Source organism: Mycteria americana, chromosome 18 (assembly GCF_035582795.1).
Source record: "Mycteria americana isolate JAX WOST 10 ecotype Jacksonville Zoo and Gardens chromosome 18, USCA_MyAme_1.0, whole genome shotgun sequence".
Lineage (NCBI taxonomy): Eukaryota > Metazoa > Chordata > Aves > Ciconiiformes > Ciconiidae > Mycteria > Mycteria americana.
In genome coordinates this window covers 6,959,810-6,986,117 of record NC_134382.1, presented here as the reverse complement: position 1 = coordinate 6,986,117, position 26,308 = coordinate 6,959,810, and the positions used below count along the sequence as shown (strand labels likewise).

General features: G+C 39.3%; 1 protein-coding gene across 9 annotated transcripts in view; it reads right to left on the bottom strand.

Annotated features, from left to right (window-relative positions):
- The window catches only part of RERE (arginine-glutamic acid dipeptide repeats), a 259,220-nt gene that overhangs the window by 99,605 nt on the left and 133,307 nt on the right, over positions 1 to 26,308 (bottom strand). For 8 of the 9 annotated variants that reach the window (XM_075520190.1, XM_075520186.1, XM_075520189.1 and 5 more), the window contains 4 exons: positions 23,263 to 23,367; positions 5,749 to 5,797; positions 1,908 to 2,032; positions 922 to 1,021 (listed from right to left, as the gene is read on the bottom strand). In XM_075520190.1, the coding sequence (XP_075376305.1) occupies positions 922 to 1,021; positions 1,908 to 2,032; positions 5,749 to 5,797; positions 23,263 to 23,367 (379 nt within the window). Of the gene's footprint in view, positions 1 to 921; positions 1,022 to 1,907; positions 2,033 to 5,748; positions 5,798 to 16,553; positions 16,691 to 23,262; positions 23,368 to 26,308 lie in introns of those variants that run through there. The other variant, XM_075520194.1, reaches the window with a different exon arrangement.

The window sequence follows — 26,308 nt, the reverse complement described above, 5'->3', positions numbered from 1 at the left end:
TGGTTTTTGGTAGAGTCAGCAGGTCTGTCTCTGTGTTTCTTCAGCGTAACATATGACCAGTTACACATCATTCCTTTTATTATATTTCAGAAAGGAAACAATGCAGACACAAAGGTCGGCATAGAGTCACCGCCACCACAGTTCTCCAAAAGCTGCAGACAGGGCTCTGGAGAAACAACCAACTATAGACTTCACTATGTTACCAAAAAAATATGGAATGACAGACAAGTTTCTGCAGCTTGATCTTAAAATACCACTTCATGTATCATGATTTACTGATGTTAGTGCCCCCCACCCTCCCTAGAACAGTTAATTGTTGTGGCTGCACTGAAATGTGTGAGCATCTCAACATACGCTCACATTATATAAACTACTCGGTAATGCTTTATTCACGCACATTATGGTTATGCAAGAGATAACTGGACATACACACATCCAAATATAAATGATAGTGAAGACTGGATCATGAATGAGACAAATTCCAGACAGTCATTACCACATACATGACGCTATACATCTGATGGCATTATGAGTTTTCCTTCTAGGAAATAACTGTTGTTTTCCTACAGCTAGGAGCTAGCTGGACTGAATGAAAGGACCAACAGCCAGGTCAGGCGTCAGCTGTATAAGTAACAGTTCCAGCTGGTGTACTTGACCTGAGCAGCTTCCCATACAGAACATTCACTAGCTGTCATCTTAACGCCACTACCCAGAAGTTTTATCACTGAAGTTCTGCCGGTTAGATTTTTGAAAACTAGTTGGTACTGGAAAGGAAGTTATGATATCCGAGGCTACTACCATACTCATATTGTGATCCCAAAAACTATTTTGCCTGCTAAATATTTTATGCACTACATGCTTTAAGTAGTCCAGAAATAGATGGAAAGACTGTTCTTCCATACAGTAGTTCTATATACTTACTGTATTGAGAGCGTTAAGTGTAGTGTCGTCACGCGAGGCTGCAACACAACCATCTTCCGTGGATCCTCCATCACACATGCCTGCAAAAGCTGCCATGCTCCTTTATAGTTTGAGGGGAAAAAAGTTTAAATTCTTCAGCTACTGTTTGATGCACACATCACGCAATACACAAATAGTATATTTACACCTTAAATCACAAATTTCAGGGCCTTGCAACACTGTGGAAACAAGTAAAACGAGAGACCACAAACACTGCTATTTGTTATGCAAACCTGAGTCACCTCAGCATATGGAATAATTAATTCAAAATTAAAATCCAATCTAAGTGGATTTCATCAATTAAAAGTCTGCACTGCAGTAGTACCAAAGCCTGATCAGGATTATGGAAGACATAACCTCCAGACGTGAGGACAGAGTCTCACCAGAGACAGCAAACCTGTCGTTGTAATCTTAGTTTCATTATGTTAGAAAACTGACTTAAATTGCAGATTCCCCACATGTCTGAATTCTTGCAAACTACAGGTAATTTACTCATACTCTGAATTATTATGAGGCCCACCAGTGCCTCTGATTAATCTACCAGGCGTACCAGAGATCTGCATGAAACTGAAAAGCAAACTAGAGCTCATTCAAAACACATTTAGTCTCTGAAGGAATCCTACGCTATCACGGCTATTCCACTCAGAGCAGTTACTTCCCTCGTTACATGGTATACGGCCAATGCTCGCTCTATCATGCTAGCACATACTGCTGGCTTTGCATTTTAAATCCAAAAGCCACAGCCAATAGAAAGATTCTGTCTTGGCCCCACATCAAATCAGAGCATTCTTGTCTCAAACTCAACATTTCAGCTTATCTGTCTGACACCCATGCGACACCAAAACAGAACAGAAAGGAGTGACCGTATCCAACTGCACGTACAGTTGGCAGCCCACGTTTCCACTACAGCATTCTGAAGACATTGGTAGTATCTTGGCTGAAATTACCTTGCTGCCCTAAGGTACATAAGTAAGTCACAGTCATTGACTCCTGGCATCCACACAAGTTCTTCGTGCTGTGTCACTGTGTCACCATCTGGGGAAGGAAATGGCTGCAGATCAGGAAGCTTAGCCTAGAAACAAAATGAAGAGTTCATACAGGCATTACAGTTGTTACCAATGTTAGGAGGATGCACAAGTGTTATTCATAAAAAAGTTTGTAAATTCTCCGGAATAATATGATCTCACAGATGGAAGATACTCAGACAACAGGTGGTGAAGCTATCTGATCAAAGTTTCAGAAGTTTATGGAGGAAACTGGGTCATCAAGCCCCAATCTATTAACTTTATTCAGCATTCCTTCTTTTAGAAGAGCAGTTCATTTTCTGACAATTATGCGGGGCCAACACCACTTCTCACCCCACCACCAGTGAAGCCCTTCTGCATAGAGACCAAGTGCAAGCACATCTGCAGAAATACCACAGCTTGGAAGGAAACCGTTTCGTACTGCATATGCAGTCCTCCGTTATACAGAAGTCAAACACTGTTGGACAATTTACCCTCAAAGAGACAGTTAGTCTTCATTTGTCAAAAAGATGCTATTACAACTCCTGCCTGCCAGGCTAAAATGCACTCTTACAACATACTAATATGAAAGAAGGCAAGAATGTGGCTACCATATGCGTACCATTTTAAAATCGGCAAAACCCCTACATATTTGACGCTAAGTTTAAAATTGAGTTCTCAGTAAATCATTAAAACTCTGAAGAGAAACAAAGAAATTTCCTGAAAGTGAGATAGCTCAGTGAAATGAACTCTGCCACTAAATAAGTATTACGCTGTATCCAGAGACCCAATTAGCATCTTTAGTCATCTACTGCTATGGGATGAGATAGCCGAGAGCCTCTTCAGAAACAGCTTTTAAGCCCTATAATTACCTCCTGTACTTACAACGCTAAACATATTTGAGAGGCAACATTCATACATAACCAGTAATTACAAGTCACAGGTTCAGATGTCTTTCATGTTCTCCTCTTTAATCTGTACTTTATTTTACTTCTTGCCTGGGAAAATGGATATGTCATTGAACTTCTCTTCTGGAAAAGGATAAGCGAGCATTATACCAAGATGAGGTTTCTATAAGAGCTATGCATTCTAGCAACCAGAGTGCTTTCACAAATTAATGTTCATCCCTATGTACCCTAGGAACATAATTACTAGAGTTACTCCTAAGAGCAACTTCCTCTTGAACACCTCTGGTCATTAATTTGTTTGCCAAAAGTTTTCATAGGAGAACGTTTAGTAGGGACCCAGTCTCTTCCTCCTATGCATGTGAATTTTGAGAACAACTGCAATTCTATAAAACATTTATCTTCACTTGTGTCCCTACTTGCTATTATGATACAAGCAGTAGTTTGAGGTATCTGTGCACTGAGTATCAAAAAAAACCAACCATCCTTTAGCATCTGTAACACGCACAATTTAAGGAAAATGAAAGCAACAGATATTCATCAGAAACCACTACTGGGATCTCAGGATTCTGCTACATATACTTTAATCTCAACAAGGCAGGTGGAGGAAAGTGTATCCATTCCCTGAGTTAACAAGGCCCAGTGCGAAGAGGAGACTATTTTTTTTACACTTTCCACAGATGAACTGGACTACAGAACAGAAAGCGGCAAATACCATCTTCAATCTGACTTCCTACCAAGGCCTACCATCACCCATTCATATATCTCAAGATTATACCTTATACTAATTAACAGAGTGAGAATATATCCTCCTAGCAATGACATTTGTCAGAAACATAGATGCTCAGCAAGTAAGTCAAAGAACAATGGAAGTTTAAAACATTAAGCAAGCAAAAATTAACAGTATTCTCAGCAGACCTTCTTCCTACTTTTTTTCCCATCCATAAATGCATCTGGTAATTATACCTTGCAGCACAGGTGACTAATACCTGCCAAAATATTATATGACAATTTGAGATAAAAGTTGTTTTGAGGGTATCATTTACAGTACTCTTATTATGACTAGTGAAAAGAATATTACAGGTTTAATTGCCAAGGACTTTTTTCCTCTAAATGCAAAACATCCTTAAGAATGTTACATAGGTTCCATAAATGTTTACTTCCACTAGTTATTAAACAAGATTTTAAAAAGAGTCTGAACGAATATTCATCACTTGGATGCAAAAATCCAGCACTTTGTACTGTCCGAGTCAATTCCACAGGTAAAGGAGAGCACTCAGTTCCTGGAGACAGATCTGGCCTTATAAACCAGAGTAAGTTGTATGTTAAAGCTCTTTAAGGGCAGATTATTTCCAATGCTTATGAAGGATTTCCCTCAAATTAGAACTAACATGCCAGGAACAAACTAACGTCTAGAGTCTTAACCTTATTCTGCTTCCCAGTGTTTGAACACATTCAGCATGCTTTCTCAATTTCTATTTTAACAATCCAAATGACTTAAGGCACTGGTCTTAAGGACTTACAGTTCTTACTGCTGCTCACAGTCAAACAAACACCACAACTGAGGTCTCCCTATCTTTAAAATCGGAACTTATCCTCTCTACAGCATCAGAAAGTGAAAAGAAAGCCTGCATAAAAAACTTCCTGGGAAATACAAATAAGATATTGTAATTATAATATGACTTCTGTAGACTATGGACAAAACTGATATTTCAATAATCATCCAGAATTACTGTGCCTCCTAGTTGAAAAGAATTTAAACTGCTTTGTATGAAAATTATACAGGTAAAGGGTGAGGACCAGCTACCCTCTTGAATGGCAGGGGGAGATGTGTTGGTGATGTTGCCACATGGCAACACAGGAACAGGGCTTTTAGAAACAGGTCTATCCCTAACAGCTGCCAAAACTGCTCCAATTATAAATACTAATCTCATTTTTAAGGCAGCTGTTGAATTACTAAATACACAATGCTCCCCCCCAACTTTTATGCTGCAGTAGCACATAAATGGCTAAATGGCTAAACTCATTTAGCATACAAAACTAAGAAGAGAACATGCGCAGACTTCAAGCGTAAACCCAAGTCAATGAGGAAATGCAAAGCCACAGGCATGACACCCGGCACAGCACGCTCAGACGAACGTAAAAGGGAGAGCAGGTTCGCTGTGAATTCTGCATTAATGACACCTACATTAACAGACATGCTTAAAAGCACTGTATCCTGTGTTAAAAGATGAATACATGCATACATATAGATGTATAGCTCAACACAGTTGCTGTAGGGGAAACAAACCTTTCTGAGGTTTAAAGTTCCCCCATCCTTCTAATTTTGTAACATTGTTCTTGGGAAACTGCTCCTTTTTTTAATCAACTTCTAACGTGATTTTGTTTAAATACATAGATTCACGAAAAGGACTAACTGTTATAGGCAACATACTATCAACTTGACAATTTTACTATGCAAATTAAAAGATCTACTTTCAATATAACTGGAAAACACCAGCAAATTAATTTTTTTTTATTAGTTTATTAAAAACATTTCTTGGTGAAAGCCAGCTGAGAATGCATTCATTTTTAACTCCAGAATGTGCCCAATAATAGCTGAGATTTTTCCTTCAACTTCCAGTAGTTACTCATATTCCTTCAATCTTATTCTAGGATTAACCCAATAGCACTTCTGCTAGTAAAAATCATTAACATATCAACATTTGACATAGAAAAATCTCATTAACTGAGCTAAGGAATTCTAAAGAACTCATGATGAATCTAAAAAAAAAAAAACTCATCTGTATTTGAATGAATACAATTTTAAATAAGTGTCCTCTGAACAGATCAGGTAGCAAAAGCATGCCCTCTGGATATTAGAATACAAAGTCCCTTACCTGGTGGCTGGGTCCAACTCTGATCTCACCTTGGGTACTGTTTAGTCTCCTAATAAAGAAAACAGTAACGAGAAAGAATTACAATTAATGAAATTTAGGATCATGTTCTGTATTTTTTTGTCATTGCATTTCCGATGCAAATGGAAGAGAAGCAAAAATAATACATTATTAAGAAAACAAGAAGGATAAATGCAGGTGTATTACAGGCCACACTGCAAATGGCAAAAACCAACAGGGCAAGTCTGGAACTTTTAGTCAAGCAGCTGAAGTCAGGAAGAGGATCAGTGTGATCCGTCCTCACAGGAGCAAGAAAGCATTGGGCAGCTCTTACGGGACACACGTCTTCCTACTTTTTGATGTTTAGATTTCATGCAATGCAGGCATAGCACTGACTTCTAATCAAGATCCTTTAAAAGCCGCTCTACAGTTCTCTACAGCTCTGAACTGCTCGGTGCTTTAGCCAGCCAGCTCAGAAGCCTGCTATGCAAAAAATCACCTTCCAACAAGCATCTGACTTTTACTAGGACTATGTTCCTTTAACTGCTTATTTCAACACCAAACCTAAAATAACACCGACAACATGCTAAGCACTATGCTACAGATGAATACACAGGAAATACCATGTTCCTCAAACATCTTTGTGGTCATTTTCATTATGAAAGAGAAAATATCTTAAATAAATATATTTGGGGTATTAATCTTTGAAGAACAGAGCCTTGCATGACCAGAATTGGCAAAACTAATTCCACTTTTTCCAGGCAGAGTTCATGGAAAACCATTCAAGCTACTTTGGATCTCACATGCAAAATTATCTAGCTCTTGTTTTAAGAAGTTAAAATTATTATTGCTGCTGTTAATTCATTTGCTCAAATCACATCCGATAGCATGACACAAAAGCATGGAAAAATCTAAAAAGCAATAAAAACATGCCTCATAACATTTGTAGAAGTGAATTTAATTCAATACATCCGACAAGGGCTTCCCTTCTACATAATACACTTGGCCCTCATATTTTTCCACTATTTTGAAAAGAAAAAACTTTATATAAAAAAGTTCCAAATGAACTGCCCTCCATGTAGGGAGAATTATTCTCTGAAGGGCTCTGTGCTGCTCACACCGTTAGTTGGAGCTACTGAAACATCACATTATATGGTAGAAGAAAAACTATTTTTTCATGTTGCAGCAGAATTACCCTGGCAACAACAGAAGTTAAAGGTATGCCACCATAAACCAGAATAACACCTCTGATAGGACAGAATTTTTCTTCCTAAATTTTGAACAGACCAACAGTGTAAACAAAACTTTATCACTGAAGACTGCCCTTTGACCCTTTTTCTTTATTAAATATATAACAATATAAGCAACAAGAAGGCACACAAATAGAACTACATACTGGAAATACTAATTTCTCAAGGATTACAGTTGAATCCGTGGCACTTCTCTGCTGTAATCTCACATATCCAGCCCTTGTCAAGAGCCAGATCGCTACAGTCTGTAAAGGCACTTGTGCCTGAGCATTGGTATTTGGGCTACCAAATGCAGCTCCAGTCTGAAAACTTAAATGGCCCTCCAAGACTCCTGTAAAATAGCACACAACAAATCCAAGGAAATTCAATATCCTTAAGATCAACATTATTCTTCTCCTATAAATTGTTCTTATTTAAACAGACATCTTTTATTTATATTCTACATATCACATTACAAGGATGACAAAATTCAGAGCTGTTATAAGACAAACTTTTGAATTTAACACTTCAGTAACTGCAAGACATTTAAGTGAGTCTCAACACACTACCAAGGAAGAGCACACACATAAACCTAACAGATCACCATCTTTAATCCCAAAACTGCAACCTTTAATTCATCTTGCAATTTGCTGTTACAGGAATAATGACATCATTTTCCAAGTAAGCTGCCGCCCTGCAGGATTTCTTACTCACCCTGCTGTGTTCACAGTGATCATAAGCAATGACCGAGAAAGAGTTTCCTTGAAACTTTAAAAATTAAGATCACGACCGTAAACTACTAGCCCTGAGTGAAGCTAACAATGGATAGCCCAAACCATTAAATACCATTTGCAGTCAAAAAGGTTAGGGGAGTGGTTTTTTGACATGATCATTTGCATATCTTTATGAACATTTTCACCTCAAAATTTCAAAGTATCTTGCATATGCGTATTAAGTGAAACTTCACCTTACTGACCATTCTGAAACGTTACCCATCGGTGCACAAGCGGGTAAGCTACAGCAGTGGGTCTGAATGGATCTTATCCCAGACAACGCGACAGGAGAACCTGTCAGGCAGGAATTAACACAGGTTTTGTAATACTCAATCCTATGTCGCGATGTCTACGCAATGCTACTTTCCTGGTAAGCAGATCCACTCTAAAATACGTGCCAAAAGTCTCCTGAAAAGAACGAGAACATGTCAAAATGTTTTTCTCCAAAGCATATTTTTGCAAGACATGATCTGACACTGTTCTCTTGTTTTCAGGCTATGCAAAGAAATGACTGAACTAGAAAATAAATTTTATATTTACAATAAAGTTATAAATTAAATACTCGGGTACATTTTTTCAGCTACGAGGTGTCAGAATTTTTCCCTGTGAGGAACGAAGGGGAAAGTGACAGCAGAAAACGCTGATGCTCTTCCTTTATTCCCAGAATTCATTTTAAAGCCATGCACATCTCTGCTAGTCGGTGCAAGTGAAACTTAAAACATGTCTATGCAGTTTCTGCCAACTACAATACTTCACGCCAGCCAAAGGCCGCACAAGTAGGTTTTGTACTTAAACAGAAAGTTGAGCTATTTTCTGTTTAAATAGGAAAAACACAGCACTCCAAATATCCCCCAACGCCCAATTTCCTCATGCAGTTGCATCACACTGAATACAATAAATAAAGCATTTAAGAACCAAGCCCGATTATAGTATGCTCCAGCATCCTGTAAGTAATTGCAAAGATAAACGCTAAGTTTTGGATGGGACTTCTGCTCCTAACTATTCATGCGGAGTTAGCTGGGGAAACTCCACGGGGCTATGCAACCACGATTCCTCACATGAAAATGAAGTGTCGAGAGAAATATTTCTGTGTGCCTTTTCATCACTCATTTACTATTTCCTGATTACATTCGCACCCTAAAGGGACTCCCTCCCCCTGCCCCGAAAGGTAAGGGCTGGACTGAATTAAGCGGCTGTGCAGGAAGCTCTTTCAGACTGCACTCCATCCCGCTTCGCTTTTTTTAAAAGGGCACAAAGCCGATCGCTCTGCAAGGGCACACAGTCTGTTAGATAGTTTTTACTGTTTCCACGTCCCTGGGAACGGGTTTGCAAATGGAAAGAAAATTCTTGCTACGGGAACTAAAACGCACTGTAGATTCTGAAGCTAAATTATATTGGCGGAGAGCAATTACAATAATAACGGACCGGCACTCTGTGTTTATTCTACGGGAAAGAAAAAAAGAGGAGCCGACACTGTATATGAAATCTGACACAAAAGAAACTGATGTAACAAAGCAGTATCCATAGCAACAACAACTTAATATTTCAGTCCTCTTCAGCTGCAGTGGATTAAATATAATGACAAGATGTTCCCTTTGAAAAGTAACCTGTTGCCATGACAACGTTGTATTCTGCAAAGTAAACAGGGGCTGGTCAGAAAGGAGCTGGAAGCCTGCGACTGAATATCAAAAAGGCAAGAAGCTTCTGTAGCAGAGCAGGGCAAAACAAGCACGCTCTCATCCGAGAGAGGCTTGTTCCAAACGGTTTGGAGAGAAGAGAGAGGATGTTCGGTTCAATAAAGCTTTGTCCTTTCAATTCGAAAGCAACCGGGGAGGTTGGAGGTTCAAGGCCAAAAGCAGCACCGCCGAGAGAAAACAGTTCAGAGGTGAGGATGAGAAAGCAATAGGAGACGGCACAGGGTGGTGCAGGGCTTTAATTTATCAGCTTTAGAAAGAAGGCAAGAGAGGAAGGCAGGCTGGCACCACCAGTTCCTGCACGATTTCCAATATAGAAACAAGTTTAACCTTCTCTATTTATCATCTACCTCCTTGTCTATACTGTACACCAGACGCATACCCTTTACACAAAAGCTGGCACAACTGGTAGCCTTTGCCCATGAAAATAACGCAGCATTGCAATGCCATCAAGGACCGAAACACAGCAACAAAAGAACTGCCACAAGACAAGAGTTTGAGCTGCAATGAAGTACACCAGATCAGCTTTGAGGATAACTTGGGGTCAGGACCTGCAATACCAACTGCTGTTATGGTATTGCCAGAGCCATACAGGATTCAAGGCCGGAAACTCGTGGCAAAACTCTCCAGAGTGTGGAGGCAATGGCAAAAGGCATCTGTGGACTTCTGCGTAGCACTTCTCTGCACTGTCCTATCCTTGACATGAAGCCAAGTCAGTTCTTTACCCAGCATGTTTCATGAAGATCTTTGCTAGGAAGCCAGGCTTCTGAAAGAAACGACACACGCTGCATACATAAGGTGGACCTTCAAGGTCAGGGATCACATGTACAAGGTGGAATCTTAGAAATTGTGATACTGCTTCTTTCATGTTCTCTTTTTTAATACCAAAGTTCAGCAAGAAACATGCTATGCAGTAATTGCACATTTTTTATACTGACTTGAATGCCTGAGACGGGGGTGAGGGAGGTGGTACTACCGCAGTATCACATTGAACCAGCTATCATCTTCATCAGTTCATTTCACCCAGCACTAGACATGGTTTAATTTCCTTCTGCCGTGGTCACCACGCACTCAATGCTCTGCACCACATACTGCACTTCCACTGGCTTTCTGAAACACCTGCTACTAGCCAGCAACAGCTCAGAAAACATGAAAATAACTTAATGCTACCATTAAATTAACCAAAAAAAAAAAACCAAACAAAACAAAAAAAAAACCAAAAACCCAAACCAAAACACCACAACCCAAATGTCACATATGGGGCAGCATTCTGCACTGCCCATTTAACCACTCTCGGCATAATCGTTCCTGATTCTGTATATTGAGATGATCTGTAATTAAACTAGAGGGATGCTTCAACAGAAAAAGTTTTTAAACCAGCCAAACGGCTCAGCCACAGACTACCTCTCAGTCTTTCTGATTCTCTTCAGAGCTCTCCAAAAAGGGTTTTCAAAACCATCTTGCTAAAAACCACTGCCTACTGCAATATATGCATATCACTAAGGCAAACTTCACAGTGCAGCAGAAGTTTCAACAATTAAACTAGAAGCACTATCAGTCCAAGTAGCTCCCACCATCCCAGAACACAGCCTGTACGAGGGGACAGGGCTCTGAAGTTGAGACGAGAAGGGGTGCCAGAATAGCGATGACTATGCATTCCACCATCACAGTGTCAGGACAGATTGCTAGCTAAGGAAGTGCCCAAAAACAGTTGGAAGAGGTCATTACTTTTATATGACAAAAGATTAGAAGTGGAAAGACACAGCTTAAAGCTAGGATATGCAGGGGCTTGGGGGGGGTTGGTTTTTTGTTTGCAGTAACAAGCTACAGCACTAAACAATGAATTTTATGAGATTTGGGTTTATTTACAAAGCCTGGTAAGAAAATCAATGGCTTACTAAATGAAACCAAAACCAGATTAGATCTATATATTATAGGCAGAATAGATTATAAATTGCAATCATACACTTCAGCATTGATGTAGCCAAACAGTCACTATTATTGGCAAGATAATCAGTTACGTAAATTGAAAGCCTGATACAGTAAGGCAATTCCTAGATATTTGTGACTTCTGTAAAATTAATATAAATCTGAAGCAGTCAGGAAAGAAAGTCTCAAGAAAAGGTTTTTAAAAAAATCCTTTTATGCAAATGGTCCAATAACCAAGATGAAAAAAGTGCTTTTCAGAGGCAGTTCTAAAAACATCTGGCAAGGATCATTTTGTTCCATCTCCAGAGAGGCAAAACCGGAGAGAACAAAATTCCTCCACTCCAACTTCAGCTGGTTAAAAAAAAATAGTTTATCAGGGCCTGGAAGGGACTGGCATTACATTCAAGAGACCCATTTAGTAGGACACTGTTTCATTTTATTCTGTGCATCCATAAAACAAAATTCAGAATTTCCCTTGCCATGCTCCTCCCTCATCTGATGCTATGCAGGCTCTGTCTGCAAAGACTTAACTATATTAAAAAAAAAAAAAAAAAAGAAGAGCTTTACATACATTTGCTCCTCTGCAGCACTACAGAAGTCATGAGATTTCACCACAGTGATGCAAAATAGACTGCCCACAAACACCATAAGCCTCTGCCATACATCACAGCTCTACTCTTACGTTCTCCAAGCATCTGCTTACGGTCTCTGTTGGGAGACAGGATACCGAGCCACATGGATCCTCCATTTGACCCAGGAAGACCATTCTTATGCATTCTCATGTTCTTACATTACACAGTTCAAAATACAAAAGGGACAATCAGGTTCAGGCCATTCAACCTTTAACCAAAAAAACCCACAACTACCACAAACCTGGGAGTTAGGTGCCTAAGAACTGAATTGGCTCCTCTCCCCCCAAACAGCAATTCTTGCTTAAAGACAATGAGTTAGTCATATTGTTTTGTTTTCATTATATAGGGACCTATATCAATTTACAGATCAAACAATGGCTTGTTAGCTTTTCCCAACAATTACTTTCTGCACAAAAAAATTTTACTTCAAGTTACCTGATTTCATGTGTCGAGCTTGCACTTGTGCCTTAAACCTTTTTTTTAAAAGCCAGATTTTAAAAATCCCTTTTCTAGGTGAAGTATCTTAATGTTCAGAAAATATTCTTGCTAATAGTCAGCCTCTAGTAAGTTTAAGCTTTCTTTAAAACCCATTGTAACAGTGTGTTATAATAATAATTAAAAAAAAAAGCACGAGCAATTTTGTGTTCCGAGTGAAAAAACTCAAACCTGTATTTCGGGCAAATGAACTTATATGGCAATGTTTTTAGTGATTGCTCAATCTAAAGCAGGAATGGATAAACATGTATCTTCAGTACAAGCTCAAACCTGCTGACTGATTGCAGAGTCAGAACTTTAAGGAAGCGGAGGACTCGGTGTTCTGCACCCATGCTGCTGTTTGGAGAAGGAAGTCGTTGCAAAAGTTTGAGTCAGACAGGGAAAGCTTTTTCAAGATAACATTATTTTCCATCAGGTTTATGTATGAGAACAAAGAGGACTAGACAGTCCTTAGAACTATTGTCCCCTACTCAAAAGGTAGGATGGAAGTGATCATAATACAGCCATTCTGAGACACAACGTATTGCAAGGAAACAAGCATTCTCTCCACATAGGAATTACCTGTCCGAGTAACATTTTGCTTGTGTATTTCATTGATCACCTCTAATATTTGTGTTCCAATATTTGTTTTAACTTTAAATAAGGAACACACCAGTATTTTGATCATACCTTCAAAAAAATGAATTACTGGAAACCTTCACACAATATAAAGTTTTTTATCTGGTCTACATGTGATTTTAATAGAACCAGAATGTTACTTATTTACAAGCAACACTTACGCTGATAAGTAAAGACGTAAATGAATTCAGCATGGAATTATGTTGCTTTAAGTGTTTATCCTGTACAGTTTCTAAAATGGCCAGGCAGCACCTTTGCACTTCCCAGAGCAAATATTCACTATTAAAACAGACTATATACTACATCAGCACCATTTCTTCATCACAATCACAGTTTATATGCAGGACAGTGGAACCAGGCAGCAACCTAGCAGGTAATTTTTTCCATAAAGCTTCATCAAGGTTAGATGCAATGATCTACCACTCAGTCTCTTGGCTTGCTTGACAATACAAATCTCCAGCTTCCTTGAACTGCAGCTACATGGAGAATCAACAGCACATGTTAAAGGTGATAAGCATGAAGAATGCAAAGCATAAAACAAGCTTGAAGATACCGCTAGTTCTGCCATACACCTGGAAATACAAAGCTCTAATTAAAATAAATTACAGCCTAAAGAATTGGAAGGAAGGGGGAAGAGGTAATCTTGCTGATTTAAGTCTTGAAAAAAGCTAAAATGAAGCCAGAACAAGGGGAAGTAAGACTACCAAGTATTTGGCCACTATTTCTTCATCCATGGGACAAAATACAAGCACTTCCCGTAATATATTTGTAACTTCAAACAGTTGTTTGGAGCAGAACTGTAACTCCCCAGACCACCTATCAACAGTCTCCGAACTGGAGAATCTTCTGGGCATTCAGCCAGCTTAAAACTTCACAAAACATTAGTACTAACTGCATAAGAACCCCCCATAGTCTGATCAAGGAGAGAGGGTCTTTCTAGCGCACTAAATATCCTGCCAGTACCACCGATAACTTAGACAGCCTTACTTTTCCTACTACCAAAGGGTTTTTTTGGTTTTGGTTGGTTTGGTTTTGTTTTGGGTTTTTTGGTGGGTTTTGGTTGGGTGGTTTTTTGGTTTGGTTTGTTGGGTTTTTTTTTGTTTGTTTGTTTTTTTTTTTTGGGGGGGGGGGGTAGTTTCTTTTGGTTTTGGGGGAAGGGGGACATTGGTTTTTTATTTGCTTTTTTTAAACCAGTGTAACAGTCTTGTACACCTATGCACAAACCTAAGGATCTGCATTCATTATGAACTGGCTGACCAACCCCACAAGGGGCAGTACAGGTGAAAGACATTTGTGTTGAAGCACATGGAAAGGAAAAATTGAGATCTCAAAACCACTGAAGGCCTGCTGTGAGAGGGGTACTGCCGCAGGGAATAAAAATACCTATACATTTCCTAGGAGCAGGAACCATCTGATTCTATAGGAGCACAGCACAGACACCAGAGGCATCCTTCAAGGAGGAGCTCTGGGAGCCAGTACAACCAACCTTACATCCACAAGTTCTCATGGGCAAGTGATTAAGTGAAGAATGCCTTATTTTGCATATTATTCCAGCAGTATTTGTTTTGCCAAATGTAATCCTTTTGTTTGACAATCAGATTGTGTTTTGTTACAACCCAGAGGCGTTTTAATTTTTTTCCACCTGTGCTGTTGTAAGTTAACCTTACAGTTTTTAAAAAGAAGCATGACCAAATTTTCATTTTAAGTTTAGAAGTGGCATTTTTTTCAAGTCTTTAAATGCATGCACAAATTATCACTGAAAAACAGCACAAAGCAGATCACTTTGTACCCTTCCCATCCCTTAATGCATTCTTTTCTGCTTATAAATCAACATTTAAAACAACTGTTAAGGACACAAGGTGTCATAACCCTGTATTCCTGCAGAGCAGTGTCATATTCCTGTACATATTCAAGTAGCTCCTTTATTAGGAATAAGAATGTTTCTAAAGCCTAGGCCTATGGAGACAACCCTCTCAACTGAGGTGATTCAGCCAGACTGAAGTTCAAGGGAACTGTGCTCTATAATCATTAGCATGACTTTGCTTCAGCCAGCAGCAAAAATGACCAGTGACCCACACTAAATAGGTGTTCTTTATTTTTATGCTCTATGGGTATACAAGGAAAGGGAAAAGGGAATGACACTTCAGATAGCATACAGATATGGACATGGCACTAACATGGGCAAAATTACGCAGTTTTATTCATCACTCATTCCTCAGCTTCTGACAAGAGAAGGAAGGTAGCCCCAGTAATGCACACCGCACAGGTGAATGGCTGCGTGCAAGGCTAAAAGTCAACCTCCTGCTATAAAGTTCCAGAGGTGTCACTGAGTGGCACAAGCCATCCTGTCACCTTCAAACTCAATACACTCCAGTAACTCGCAAACAAGTTACCCTGACGGAAATACTTCCCCTCAGCAATAGACCCCGTGGTGCCCAGATCAGTTCTGCAAGCCAGCGGGCTAGGCAGAGGGCCACAGCAGAACAGCTCCCAGCTTTGCCCAAGTTCAGAAACTATTGTGACAGAATATTCTGTGTTCAGAATATTGTGACAACACGCTGCAGAATAAAGTTTACTCCCATTCCACACACCCAAGTCCTCTCAAACCTGTTTATATTTGGCAGTGACAAGTCACTGATGGCTGTCCCGCAAGGACCTCAAAGCCAGTTGCCACCATACTATCATTACACAAAACTGTAGAGCCCAAGTCCTCTATTTTATTCAGATCAGTCTAAAAATGTAAGCGTTTTGCTAACCCGATAAAACCAATGCGGGTATTGCTTACGCGGCTGTCACCTGACAAGCTTCTCAACGCATGAGACAATATCGCTGCGTTTTAGATGCGTAAGTGTTATTTGCATGCGACCGACCAGCAAGCAGAACCATGCTGGCTACTTTTTTTTTTTTTTTTTCCTTAATACTCGAGGAAGTAGCAGCAGGATCACTGCCCCTCAATCGAAACGAGAACCACCCATCCTCGGAGCAACCAATGGCTGCTGATCTACGACCCTCCCCGCAACGTTATCTAAACAGTCTGTTGCAGGCCCAAACATTTCCTAACAGCCACTTCGGTAACGCTGCATCCGGCACGGTGCCTCTGCAGCTCCCCACAGACCTGCCATAAGGTTGGCATGCAGACAGCACAACTGAAATTAAAACTGCACCCCGGGGGGGGAGGGGGGGGGGGGGGGGTAGGAAAAAAAAATGAAAAATAAGCCCACGCAGCTTCAACGTTTTGCTACATGCACCCCTTCGGCAGCAGATTGCCTGCTCAGTGCCCTCATGCACCATGCGAACAGCTGCACCGCAAAGCTGCTGTGATTACGAGGTTCTGAGGAACATGCAATAGTAATGAAATGATTTCATAAACATTTCAGAAGTCACAAATAACAGCAACAATCATCATTGTTTAGGGGAGGCCAGAGTGATGTAGCCTACCTGCAGGGGCTGAATGGATCATCCATGACTATGACAGGCTCTTGTGGGTTTAGATGTATTCCTGAACCCTCTACTTAACAGCTAAAACTCTGCCTTTTCCACTCTACCAACTCAAAATGGAGGCACATGCAGTCTGAGAGACCTCAGAGAGCTTTCACTGAGCTTGTGCTATGACCTAAGCCTGCACGCAGAACGCAGAAACTTCGCCCTCGGACTGACAGGACTGAGCATGTGCTGTGACCCTCCCTCATCCACACACTGTCTCACAACGCAATCAATCTCAACCCTGCTGTTTCCGTAAATAAAGCGCACTGAACAGACTCCGCAGCTTCTGCATACCAAGCTAGTGTGCAGGGAAGTGGGGCCTTAGCGAGGGGATCCGATACAGCCAACGCTCGAGAGCAGAGCAATTCCAAGTCTGGAGAGCTCTGCTCCAGCGTTACGTCCTCGCCAAGCGAAACGCACGTCGATTTAAAAAAGGCTTCCGAAAGCTTTTTCTCCTACTTTGTGATTAGCTTTGTAAAAAATTACATTGATTGAAAGGCTTAGAGGTTTTCGCAGATGCAAATGACAGAAGCTTTGCATTTTAATATACAATTTGCTTGTTAGGAAACGAAGCAGCAAGCTGATTCACAAAATACTTTTATTCTACTTGTCAATAACGTAATATAGGAGGAACATTTAAAGAATATGAATTCTCAGCAACAATGCCATTGCCATTTACAAGCCCATGTGAACACAAGGTGAACCCGAGCGGAGCCAGACTTGACTCGCTGTTTGAACTTCCTGCGTCAGCCTTCATTTTTGGCGCTCCTGTTTATTAATGTAATTTGCAAAAAAAATTCTTAGCTACCAATTACCACCCGTGAAGGTAATATCCCTTCCCCCTACAGCGTAAACTGCTTTAATTAGCATACCTGCCTCCATTTTAGAGCACCCAAGATCCCTGAATTTACTACAAGGCTAGAGAAGGATTAAAAGTTTCTCAAATTTTGGATTTTAAAGATTAGAAACAGACCAAGCAAAACAGATCAGGCCACAGAACAATCTCAATTTTTCTCTCTCTCTCACACACAATAATGCAGTGAGAAAATTTTATTCTAATACATGTGGATACACCTTTCTTGTTGCCCATATTCTGTAACCTCCCGCTCCCTTCTTGGGAACCTTCACCAACATAGTCTGGCTCCTTCAACGAACCTCCAGTAATAATTCAAGCCTTCAGTAACTTGAACATTTCAGCTACCACGGCTCTCCTGAAACTATCTGATGCTACCAAAGCTCATCCATAATCTGAAGGAGCCATTCCCTAAGATAACAGGATAGAGGGGCTTGGCTCACGCTTGTTAAAAAAATTTAAAAATTCAAAACAAACACAACCAACCATGATAAAAGCGCCTATGGTTTTTTTTTTTTAAATACTAAGCTATACTAGGCTATGTATTTAAAACTTCCAGAAACATAATGAAGTTTTATAAACTGCTTTAAAAAAAAAAAAAGAAAACCCAACATAACATTCTATCAGCTCACTTCCATTATAAAAATATTACAGGAGGCAACACATTCAGAACAAGACTGACCAAATTTCCCCAGACTACAGACTAGAAAATAACTACTCCAAATATGTTGCACAGTCTTTACCAGCTGACCGATTTAAGAACACTTACAAGGCCAAATGTATCTAGTCTTCATTTCAACTACAGCTGAAACGTATTTCTGGATTTTTTTATTGCTGCTGTTCTGGATTGGGGTTTTTTCCCCCTCAAGTTCACAACATAAACTTGAGTAAAAGTTGTCAGCTTTTATGCTACACTCCAGTTCAGAGAGAAATTGAGATATGGACACATAGAAATAAAGTATTCCAAATGATATTAATAAGTGTGATATCAGCTAGAAAGAACAACCCAAGGAAGTTATACATCCATTTGTCTAAATACAGTTTTGGGGAGGGTTTTTTATTGGTTTGTTTAAAAGGAATCAACTGCAAGGCACTTCAACGCATGACAATACCTAGTGACATGAGGTGAGGGTGCTCAGCATCTTCCATAATTCTTTCCCGGGAATATTAGACACGAGCAATACAAGACAACTTTGCTGTAATTTACTAAGACATACAGAAGCCATCTGTTTCACATCACATGGGCATACCACATAAACAGTCCCCGATTTCCCCCATCAGGAGGATTCCTGATTGCATTTAAAATTGCTAAACCTATTTAAAAAAAAAAAAGAATTGGACTTACAATACGCTGTAGGAATTGTCTTATTTAAACAAAGTATGCCACAAAGTGTCATAGCGTTCTAAGTGTAAGCATAGTAACAAAGTAACAACTTATTTTAAGGCTCTGATTTGAGACTTAAGGATGGATACGTTTAAAAACCCTTATGATCATTTCACCCTCTATCACTGCCCTAGGCACTATTATATGCATAGAATCTAAATATACTGACTGCTAAAAATTAACCAGACAAAAGGATCAAAATAGCAAACCAGAGCTCTGCAGTCCTCTTTAGCTTCTGCTCACATTTTGGTTGTAGATACTAATTTATCATTCAACTACAATTTTTTTCTAAAGAACGGCAACATTAAGAGGATGCTTTAAGAAACCTGCTTACACACAACTCCACACTGGCTTCGTGACTTCGGAAGAGCTTACACTACTCTTACCTGTTTCTAGACCTGAAACTTGTACTCCACCCACTCTGCTTTCCATTGAAGGGGAGGGGGGAGAGGCTCTATATTCAGACTTTCAACAGAAATCCCCCTCCAGACAACATAAAATAGGAAGCCATGAAGGACAAGAAAAAGAACGAGCAAGTCGCCTTCAATTTCACTCTTGGGACACTGCTCTCAGAGACACACCGATACTCATTTCGCTCACGACATCACCAAACAAGAACACTTCAGAAGAAAGATTTAAAATAAAAGAAAAAGCAAATGTTGTGGAATAAAGACACAGACAAGATCCTGGTCTCCCCAAAACATCTATTCAGAAAATTCGCCTGTGCCTTGAATGTTTGGTATTACTCAGTTCTGCAATGCAAAACAATGTTGTGGAAAAGTAATTTTGATTCATGGCCATGAAAAGTGTTTGTAGAATAATATCTGACTATTTCTAGTTCCAAGTAAAAATTCAGTAGCATTGAAATCTATGTATATTTACAGATGTCAGCGTCAGACAAAACTTCATAACGCATTTCTTTACTCCTGAGATCAAAGAACTGATTGCCTTGTACATGCCAGTACACTACAAAAACAGGCCAATACCAGTAGTGGCATTTGGCACACCTGCATCCTTGGGTCAGAGAGTTCCAAGTCGTTTCTATATGCCCATACAGGATGTCAGAGCACAAAAGGAAGGACTGGAGGAAGTTCTTCCCAGACTCAGCTACCTCTGGCACTACACTACAGATAGGGTAAGAACTCAAGTTGTAGTAAATGAGTGGTAAGATGTGAGCTGGTGAACAACAGCTGAGGTCAAGCGGCATGTGCAACAGCATTCCCGAGCCTTGCTGCACGTTTCTTTTTAACGGGCAGAGCTGATTTGACTCAAATACCAAAATCAACAGCTTAACTCAAGCTGGTGCAGTTACTGATTTTCTGAAGTGGTCTGTTTGCCTTTGTCCGTTAATGCTCCTTGACTGCTATTCTATACACTTCTAAATGCTTCTGAACTAATTTCAGGGCATATACAATTCACCTAACATTTCTTCTTTAACAAAGCATTGGTCTCATCCGGCCATTTGGGGAACCCAAAAGTTTGAGTAGGATTCCATGTTAGTGGAATTAGTCAGTGTCAGAGCAGTCACTTCTCTGAAGAGACGTGAAATGAATTAAAGTACTTAGAAAATTCATTTTATGCTTTCTCAGCTGTCTATACAAGTTTAGTGGATGAATTCCACAGTCTTGAGAACCAGGAACATATTTCAAGTCTACTTCCTAGCTTGATTAACACTCTATTCAAGGGGATAACACCCAGCCTCTAGCTTTACGGTTAGTTTAGGTTTTCATTCCACAATCAGATTTTTCTCACTCCTGTGAGAATTACTGAAACATAGCGTGTAATCTTTTACCAAACTCTGTAGTAGAGAATAATAAAAAAAAAAATCAGCTTGATATACACTGTAAAGAAAAAAGTTATCCCAAAACACAGAGGTTTACCACTTCCAGACCACAGAATGATCAACAACAGGAGCATGGTTGATATTTCCCAAGCTATAGTCAGAAAGCTCTCAGATAGAGAGGAAAGGGCAAAGCATACTTCCCTTTAGCACTGTGTGCTCCAAGAACAAAAGGCCTCTTATTACACATCCACCACACCGGTGTTTTGGATGTTTTTTGGGGTCTGGGATTTTTGTGGGTTGTTTTGCAAACAGGACACATGAAAACATAGAAAACAGTCAGATTCCCACCACATTGAGCTGCATTTGAGAGTCCTGGAAATGTATATGAGCACCTTATGCTGAACACAAAAATCAAACAGAAATATATCTTTGTAGATGCAATCCACAGCTCAAGCTGGTTTTGTCTAAGAATGTGTCCTATCACACATTTCTACAAGTCCGTTGAGGGGGTCACACTGCAGTATTCAGAACCTTATCTACAACATACTATTACTTCATTCAGGCTACCATGAACATATTCCATCCTTCCCATGTGAAGGAAAACACTACATCAGAAAACCAGATCAAGTTCAAGACAAAGTGTTTTGGGTTTTTTTTTTTTTTTTTGTAGACAAACTACTAACAGGTCATCCTGGAATGTGCGTTACAATACTTTTACTTCCAAAAGCAAAATAAATCTAGAATTAGCTATTCAAAGAACCATGCATCGTAAAGCAGTAGCAAGCACACAGGTCAAAAATAATCAAGCAACCTAGAACTCAGCTCCTTTTTCTAAACCTCTCCCCATTCCAAGACAAAATACAGACTTGAAGAGCTAGGATTAAAACAACAACGCTGGCTGCACCCAAATGAAGAAAAACCTACATTTTGAGAGCTGGCTAGTCCAAGTAATTAGCTGATCACTAAGTGCTATGCTTTGTCATTTCATTGATCTTTTCAGGCTCAGTCATTTTCTAATAGCTGCAAGAATTAACAGCTACTTCTACACAGAAAGTGGGTTTAAAACTGCACTGACAACTCGCATAAATGGCATTTCATAAGAGAAACCATCCATTAACCACAGAACTTGAACACTAATACAAATAGTTCATTTAGCATTCACACCCTCAAAACTAAAATGCGTTGAAGAAAAGTGACAAAGTTAAATATAAGGGTCAAGCATGGTGCTGAATATCAGCAGTGTATCATGACAAACTTCATAAAAGCCTCGCCTTGGACTGCTCAAAAAAAAAACCCGAACCAAACCACAAATGATGTTACAAAAAACATTTTAACATATTGTATTTTAAAATGTTATAGGATTTCATGCCCTCTTCCCAGGGCTCAGCACCACACACTACCAAGATTGCCTCCCAAGGACTTACGCTGACAACACCTGCTAGGAATGTAAACTGCATGGATTAAGGGAGTTTCCCTAGCCCAGTACCCTGTCTCGGACATATGGACAGTTTAAGACACTTCAGAGTAAGGTACAGGAAGCCTCATAAATAGGCAATTACATAATAATATGCCCACACAGGGAGTTTCTTCCTAACTGCAAGCAGTTAGTGGTTGGCTATGCCCTGCAGCATAAAGATTCATATCTGCATTAAAAACAGTAAATCCACAATGTAACAATTCAAATATTTATTATTTATATGCCTATCTAATGCCCACTTAAAATAATACTTTTCTCAAGGTCTACAAGCTAATTATGTTTTCTGCATTGAAGAAACAATGCAACTTTCAGTCAGCCAGAGCTTGCTGAACCCTGTTACACGTTATTAATCTTTTACTCAAGCACTCATAGAAAACCCCCCCTAGACAACAACCTCTTTAAGGCTGGTATTTGTAAGGCATTCTCTGTGTTTACAAAACTACGTAAATGAAAAAATAAGAGTTAGGGTTTAGACTTGAAGAATAACGAAGGTACAGTCTAGTATCAGCTTTGCTTTCCAAACACAGCTGATAAAGATGGGTTGGACAACTCGCAGGCAGACTGAGACAACTGTGAAATGAAAGAGCATGCTGAACATACCTTCTTCAAATATGTATTAATTCCCCAAAAAATTCTTTTTGTACCTCTAATTTGCTCCAGGCCAGCAAAGCATAAACTAGGAATTGTTGATATAGGACCCTATATGAGTATTTACATATGAAAGCATGAATTCCCACACTTACAAACTTAAACTGATTTCTTAGAAGTGTGTAAAATTCAACATAGCTTACTAGAAGACGTGAAGGTATCTTTTAAAGTCTTTTCTGGGGTGTGCATTTAGCCAATGAGACAGCTGAGAATTCCTGCTAATGTTTGCAACCTTTAAAAAAATTTCACAGTTCTAAAAACCTGTTTTGAAGCAGTATGTTATTTACCCAGAGATGCAACCGGATATCATGACTCACTGCACAACTTCGTTATCTGCTGTTAATTTTTCTCCTCTACATACACTCTGCAGGAAGAGGGAGCTTCTCCCTCGCATGCTCTTCCACCCCACCTTCCTATCAGATCATACTTGATTTTAACTTCTCTCCCTTTGAGTAGTTTTCCTGTTGCTACAGGCTCAGATCAGTGGTAAAGCTTGCCTTTAAAAGTCGCTTCACTTACCTTGTCTCTGGATTATAGCCCAGTATGTAGAAAAATGAATCCACTCGGGCTTTAAACTCTCTAGCAGCAAATATGTCAGAGAAATGGGAGATATTACACTTCCCTCTGAAAGAAAGAGGGGAAAATGGTATTAGAATTCTACCTTGAATAACAGCTATGTTAATTAAGTGCCACTGCAATCTGTGTATAAGCCACAGACATCCTTGTGTTCTCATAAACATCTAAAACTTCATAAATATAAGCCTGTTATAACAAATAACCATGCAGATTCTCCCCATGGTGGAGAGGGAAGAAAATTCAGTTACAATGTCTCAGATGGTGTTCTACAAACATTCATTAATTTTCATTCAGCCAGCACACAGTCCTGAGGAGCCCAAATTTAATTTTCTACCCTAGAAATACAGTCCTGAAAATGTCTTATTTTTCAGTTTTTTTACAGTCCTATTACACTTACATTTTTAAGGAAGCTTCAAAAATTCTACTGTTCATATTATTTGGGAAGTCAGCTTTTTATTTAGAAAGCTAAATAAAACTTCAGTTTAATTACACTTCCAAACAAAAAATAATAAAGCCATGCTGGTTTTAGCAAGACAGCAATCCTAACAATGCAAATTCCAAACACACACAAGTTTCTTCCTTCTACTTTCATACATGAGAGTAAAACACATACATTTAAAATAAGAGAAAAAAGAGAAAAGAAGATTTATTAGCTTGTTCTGCAACAGACCGTTAATATTTTTTTTTTAATACGGTTTGTTGCTGAAGCCATTACCCTTCAGGATGAGCATTAAGACTAGCTGTAAGAAGTTGCATCTCATTTCCTCCTGGGTTTGTTGGACTGTTAACGTCCAGCCGCTGCTCGCGTTTTGCCATTCAGTGCACTGCAGTTCTCTGCCGCCAAGTAAATCAGATCAGAAGCGGGCAGAGACAAATGGGCCCGACAGCCAAAGAGTTAGTGCTTTTTAATCTAAACCTGATTCAATGCAATAAACAAAGCACAAGATTTTGCTCTTTTTCAGTATGTCAAGCTTTCTAGCGTTAATACAGATAGCATCTCTTTTCACTTGTATTTACAGAATAGTATTTGCTACTATAAATAAGCTGCTATGGGGCTTATTTAACATTGTGAAAAGGTTTGCCAGTCTTGGTTAAAATTGAATGAAAAGAGCTATTGCCACCAGTACACCAAGATGAATAATTATTTTGCCTGTAATAATACTGGATCTGTTTGCTTAGCCTTCTCAGCAGAGCTTAAAAGCACCGCACACTTGGAAAACTGCACTAGAAAGTTGAAATGCTAAGCTTGCTTCTCTTCCTAATCTTTTCATGGTAAAACAATTCAAAAAGGCTTACCAATCAACAGCCCCTAAGAACGTGGCTTTTCTAACATGAGCTCTCCGATACACACCATCAACTACAGGTGAGGAAAAAACACACCAGAAGGATGAATACAGTTGCTGACTGTTCTAAGACAAAATCAATACGGCTACCCTGCGAGCTGAGGCTGCGTAATTGTCCCCATGATTGCCTAAGTCTCAGTCAAGTGCCTTTCTGGCGAAGGACAGAGCAACACTGGATTTTGCACAGGTCATGCCAGGTTGTAATGGAACATCAACAAGGTCCGTAATTGAGACGTCACACAGAAATACTGAAAGACAAACTCGTTCACTCATATTTATTTTACCCCTGGTGGCTGAAGCTAGTTTCCTAGTTTAGTCATTTAGAAAGAAAGAAAGAAAATGAAAAGGGTACTTGTTTTGATATTTCACATTAAATTCACATTTTAAAAGTATTTTGGGGAAAAATATTTCGTTTCCTTTCAATAATTCCTCTGACAGTTAATAAGTGTTTGCCAGATAAGCTTTGTATTATCTATATTCATGAAAGCAGTATATCTTGTTCATAGCATTTCAGACAAATAGTACTACATATTACCACAAAGATTTACCATATAGGTAAAAAGGACATAAAAACTTTTATGACACACTTCCACAGGGATCTACAAGTATCCTCTAGTTAAATTTTTCCACTGCCTAGAGCAGAAGATTGGTAGTCACAACCCCTGGTTTTATTTCCCAGTTTGTGTGGTCATTGTGTGACCAGAGCTATTTGCTTGCAGAGGGCAGAGAAATAATCTCATAATAAATTAGAATTTCATGTTAACCCTCCTTTCATGCATCACAATACATTCTGTCTGCTCTATGTTCTCAAACTGTAAGAACACCATGTGCGATTACCCTTATGTTCTTGTACACTGAAAATTACTGATGTATATTAATCACAGTTTGCTAGAAAAGAATCAGCAAAAATATAATCTTTATTCTGCAAAAGTATATTCTCTCAGTTATCAGCATCCGTAGATACCATCTACAAGCCTGTAAGAATTATTAAAAGTATGAACAATCCAGAACACAACAAAACAACAGTGAAACCATATGCCATATGATCTGAAAGGTGCCCACGGTATGCACTTCCAAGCAAAAAGACGGCAGATAAAACACAAGACAGGTTGAGAAAGCGATCAGTTTGGTCTTTCAGCAGCCTCCACTCTTTTTGAAAGGGGAGAAGAGAAGGTTATTTTTCAAGTTTGCTTGGTATACACATATATTCCATTTTTATCTTTTCTTTAACGAAGAAAACAGAAAGGATGTAGAAGAGAAGTTAAAATACTCCCAGGGAAAATTCCATACACACAGTTCAGTTTCGCTCTGTTTAAGCAGACAGTTAGGTTTCCAAGATTGGTTCCATCAAGACAGCCAACCTCCTGCTAGCTTGTTTCTAAGCATGCCAATTTAAAATTGGAAGGCGACGTTCTGTAACTCAGAAAAGGCACTGTGGAATTTCATGAGATTATAGTACACCGCTGGAATTTTCCGAGTTTATAAAAAAAGTCTAATATGTAAATCAAAGACTTCTTCCCACCCTTATAACAGAAGTTGCAGCTAGTTTGTCTTGAAGCAAGTGGCTTCAGCAAAGTGACTCTGAACAAAAAAATGACTCCAGATGGTTCTAGTGAAACACCATCTGAGCATTATTATCAGGGAGA